Genomic DNA, 4,684 nt, shown 5'->3' on the forward strand with positions numbered 1-4,684 from the left:
TTACTATTCACAAACCACTAAATTACATGTTTTGATCAATCTAGTCTTGTTGATATATTTGTATTCTTTAACAGTCTTGTCTACTACCACTAGGTTTAATTTCTTATAGCACATGCTCAATATGTTTATGATACATTATATATATATATATATATATATATATTTATATATACTAGAGGTTATTCCGTGCGCCAAAAATAAAACAATAAAGTTTTAACTTCCACGCATTTTCTTGGCTCTCTGTCTGGACGAGTTTGTAGTATTGTGAGTATAATAAACACTAAATTAATGGCAAAACTCTCTCACTAGAGCTTCTCATAAATGGTGGTTACAATACTTCGCTCAATCTCCGGTCTCTGTGCCGTCTCATCTTCATCAAACCTACCACGAGGGAACTCAGCCGCGAAGCATCGTATGACGGCGATTAAATCTGTACCAACAAATCCTCCTCCTCCTCCTAGTGGTGTTCGTCGGAGACGGAAGAATAAGGATGAAAACATGGTGGAAAATCCGTATTTTAAAACGGAGTCGGCGCGTCCCGATTTGCGAAAGACCTTGTCAGATTTTTTGGAAGAAGCAAGAGACTTCGTGGGAGATGGAGAAGGTCCACCTCGTTGGTTCTCTCCGCTGGAATGTGGCGCTCAAGCTCAAGGCTCTCCTCTTCTCCTATACTTACCTGGTTCGTCCTCTAACTCTTATTTCGTACGTCTTTCAATCGTTATATGAGTGGATCTCAGCTCGCTGTGTGGTGTGGTTGAGGATCCGGGTCTCAGGGCGTAAACTCCCAGAGGATATGTTTGGAACAAAAGGTGTTACATGTGTGACCACTTAGTGCCTTAGTGGAGTACTCTTGGGATTTTCCGGTAACATGCAAAGAGCTTGCTCACCTCCGGATTAGTTGGATTTTCCGGATTTCTTTTGGCTGAATTGTTATAGTTACTTTTTTTTTCATTTCCATGTAACTCTGAAATGTTAGGTTAACAAAACTGAGGAAACAAAAATTTTGCAGGGATCGATGGTACTGGACTAGGTCTCATTCGCCATCACAAGGAACTTGGGGAGTGCGTAATTTCATATTCACCATATATTATTTCCCTAGAAGATTGCATTATTTGCAAACATTGTTGCCTCTTTTTGTAATACCCATATCAGCAAGGAATGACAAAAAAAAAAAAAGCAAAAAGAAGAAAAGAGAACCGAACTAATATTGACATGTATTCTTCTTGTCTCTCAATAGGATTTTTGATATATGGTGCCTTCACATTCCAGTCAGGGATCGTACTCCTGTTAAAGGTGATTGTCATCCCTTCTAGGTAGTTTCTGTTAGCCACAAAAATGGTTTTCTAACCGAAAACTAAACCCTTTTTATTCAGACATGGTGAAGCTTATCGAGAGGACAATTAGGTCGGAGCACTGTCATTTCCCAAATAGACCTATATATTTAGTTGGAGAATCAATTGGAGCATGTCTTGCGTTGGATTTTGCCGCCAAGAACCCCAACATAGATCTTGCTCTGATCTTGGTTAATCCAGGTACAAAAAAGCTCGGCCTGCGTGATTCTTATTTTGTCGGTAAATGTCAAGAAATATGTGCCTCATTGCTCATCACATACATTTTTTTTTTTGCAGCCACACATGTCAACAACTTCATGTCAAGAATGCTGAGTGTGTTACCAGACGGAATTCCCACACTATTGGAAGACGCATTTGGTTTTAAGCAAGGTACATTTTTGTTATCTTCTCATATTCTAACTTGACTAACCCACTAATTGAGTTTCAAGTTGATTCTTTAAAATGTCTCCAACAGTTATGTATGATATGTTCAGTTTTAGCATCATCTTGATTTAACTTAGAAAGCAGTGACAACTGTAAAATGTTATATAACATTAATTAGTTCCTTGTATATGAAGAACTTATTGAAACATGATAATCTTGTGGCTTTATTACGTAGGCGATCTATTGAAGGGAATGATAGATGCTTTGTCAAATGAATTTTCTGTCCAGCGAATGGGCGGACTTGGTGGAAGGATGCTAAGAGATCTCTTTGCAGTGTCAGCTAATCTTCCGGTAAGTTTTTCTCCTTGGAAACTCATGGTCTAGTGTTCATCAAATCATATGATCAACACCTCAGTCAAAACAGCTATTTTCAGACTCTTTGTAGGATGTTCCCTAAGGACACACTGCTTTGGAAGTTTGAAATGCTTAAGTATGCTATTACATCTGTGAATTCTCTCATTTACTCAGTCAGAGCTGAAACACTGATACTTCCGAGGTCCAATAAGTTTCTTTGTTTCATATGTTTTGAATCTCTTTTACTTTCAAAGAGATGTTGGTAGCTTGGAGAACAAGTGTAATGTGAATATCTGGTAATGACTATTGCAGCGGACGCGATCAATGGCTGCATAATGACGAAGACATTGACAGATACGCGAGCACGTTGCCAAAATGTATTGTACGTAAGCTTGATGACAGTGGACAGTTTCCCCTTTTGGTAAGTCATCTCTCTTCATCCAATACAGAAGTAAGATATTGCTTAGGGTCTAATACTGGTTTATTCATAACTATCTGTTTTACATCTCTTGTCAGGAGGACATCATTGATCTGGCTACAATCATCAAGTTTACGTGTTTTTATCGACGTGGGAAGTCTCATGATTACATTTCCGATTACATTGTGCCTACCTTATTTGAGTTTAAACAACAATTAGACGATCACCGGTAAAATGCCTCACTAGTTTTTCTGTATGCTTAGCAAAACATATCAGTCTATTGTCTATATTAAATAAAATGTTACAGTTAATGATATATTCCACGGTGCAGATTGCTAATGGATGCTATTTCACCTGTAATGCTATCAACTCTAGAAGATGGTACTGTTGTAAGGAGCCTCGAAGGATTACCTTCAGAGGGACCGGTTGTGTACGTTGGCTATCACATGTTATTGGGATTTGAGTTGGCTCCAATGGTAGGTCTACTCATGAAACATAGGAACATTCACATGCGGGGTTTAACACATCCTATGGTATTTATGTATATCCGAGACTCAATAGTCGACCCGAAGACGTTTGACAAATATAAGTTAATGGGTGGAGTACCCGTCTCCAATATGAATTTCTACAAACTACTGCGTGAAAAGGCTCATGTGCTTTTGTATCCTGGAGGTGTCCGTGAAGCTTTGCATAGAAAGGTTATGTTAATTAATATATTGTTGCATGGTGACCTTTTTATGGTTTCTACAATTTTGGATATTCTTGTCTTGGAAGCTAACATGTACGTAGAGACTTTACAGGGTGAAGAATACAAGCTGTTTTGGCCAGAACAATCAGAGTTTGTGAGAGTTGCATCTAAATTTGGAGCGAAGATCGTTCCTTTCGGTGTTGTTGGAGAAGACGACATCTTCAAAGTAAGTTTTCTATACTCAAATCTTAAACTCTACACTATTCCATTTCCTTCATGTTACTATTTTAATTATCAAATACTTCCTCTGTTTCATAATAATGCATTATCGGTCCCATTCAAATTTCTAGATTACTCGAGATTCTCGGCTTTTACCAAGATTGTTGCATTAATAGATATCTTAAATTTGCGTTCAGCGAATTAGCAAGAAGCTTGTCTCTCTATATTCAAAATGCTTATAAATTCTACATATACTCTAGTTTTATATTTACGCGAATCTCGGTTTCGAGTAACTTTGGTTTGGGACGTTGGCTGATTCTCAGATTGTATTGGATTCCAATGATCAAAGGAACATCCCAATCTTGAAGGATTTAATGGAAAAAGCAACAAAGGACGCTGGCAACATAAGGTGCTTTATGTTTGATCACACTCTATATATATCTGTATATCCTCATTTAATAAACACATATGTGATTTTGAACGTCATAATTGTTAGGGAAGGCGACGAAAGTGAATTGGGAAACCAAGATTGTTATATTCCAGGACTTCTACCTAAGATTCCAGGGCGGTTCTACTATTACTTTGGAAAACCAATAGACTTAGCAGGTACGAATATGATATAATTTAAGTGTATGCTCTCTACTTCAGATCGCTGACCTCAACACTTGCAATAATGGGGGGATTTGTTTTTCCGTGTCAGATAAGGAGAAAGAGCTGAAAGACAAAGATAAGGCACAAGAGGTTTACCTGCAAGCAAAGTCTGAGGTCGAACAATGCATTGCCTATTTAAAAATGAAAAGAGAGAGTGATCCTTACAGACACTTGTTGCCAAGGATGTTGTATCAAGCCTCACATGGTTGGTCTAGTGAAATACCAACGTTTGATCTCTAAATTTTACTGTGGCTACTGGCTATATATGTTGTAGACATCTAATCATATGCTGTTTAGAGGTTCTAAGATTCTTTACAGATCTAAGATATTTTATCTGTTCAAGGAAAATAATACATGATTATTTAACTAAATGTATATGACATGAATTAATACAATAAGAGAAGGAGGTGTTTCTTTCCAGAACACCTCAGCCTCAATATTGAAGCAGATGTTGACACCTCAATAAAAATTTATATTCTATCAAATTATAACATTAATACAGCTCAGCTGATTTTATTCCTATGTAAACTAAATAGAAGAGAGCGGAAGGAGAGAGTGTTTTAAAACAAGTCCAGAAGGCACAAAAAAAAGAGGCATTAGACAAGTCCAGCCCATACATCATCCAACGGAAAAGATTAA

General features: G+C 37.4%; 1 protein-coding gene across 1 annotated transcript; it reads left to right on the plus strand.

The window, feature by feature from the left end:
- LOC104779906 (acyltransferase-like protein At3g26840, chloroplastic) lies at window positions 233–4,412 on the plus strand. Its single transcript, XM_010504330.2, has 14 exons — window positions 233–679; window positions 1,010–1,061; window positions 1,238–1,293; window positions 1,374–1,532; window positions 1,629–1,721; window positions 1,951–2,066; window positions 2,150–2,271; window positions 2,382–2,490; window positions 2,586–2,716; window positions 2,819–3,185; window positions 3,288–3,401; window positions 3,718–3,803; window positions 3,891–4,000; window positions 4,095–4,412. The coding sequence occupies exons 1-14, from the start codon at window positions 322–324 to the stop codon at window positions 4,283–4,285; spliced, it is 2,064 nt and encodes a 687-aa protein (XP_010502632.1). The 5' UTR covers window positions 233–321; the 3' UTR covers window positions 4,286–4,412.

The sequence above is a fragment of the Camelina sativa genome, chromosome 4, assembly GCF_000633955.1.
Source record: "Camelina sativa cultivar DH55 chromosome 4, Cs, whole genome shotgun sequence".
NCBI classification, from domain to species: Eukaryota; Viridiplantae; Streptophyta; class Magnoliopsida; order Brassicales; family Brassicaceae; genus Camelina; species Camelina sativa.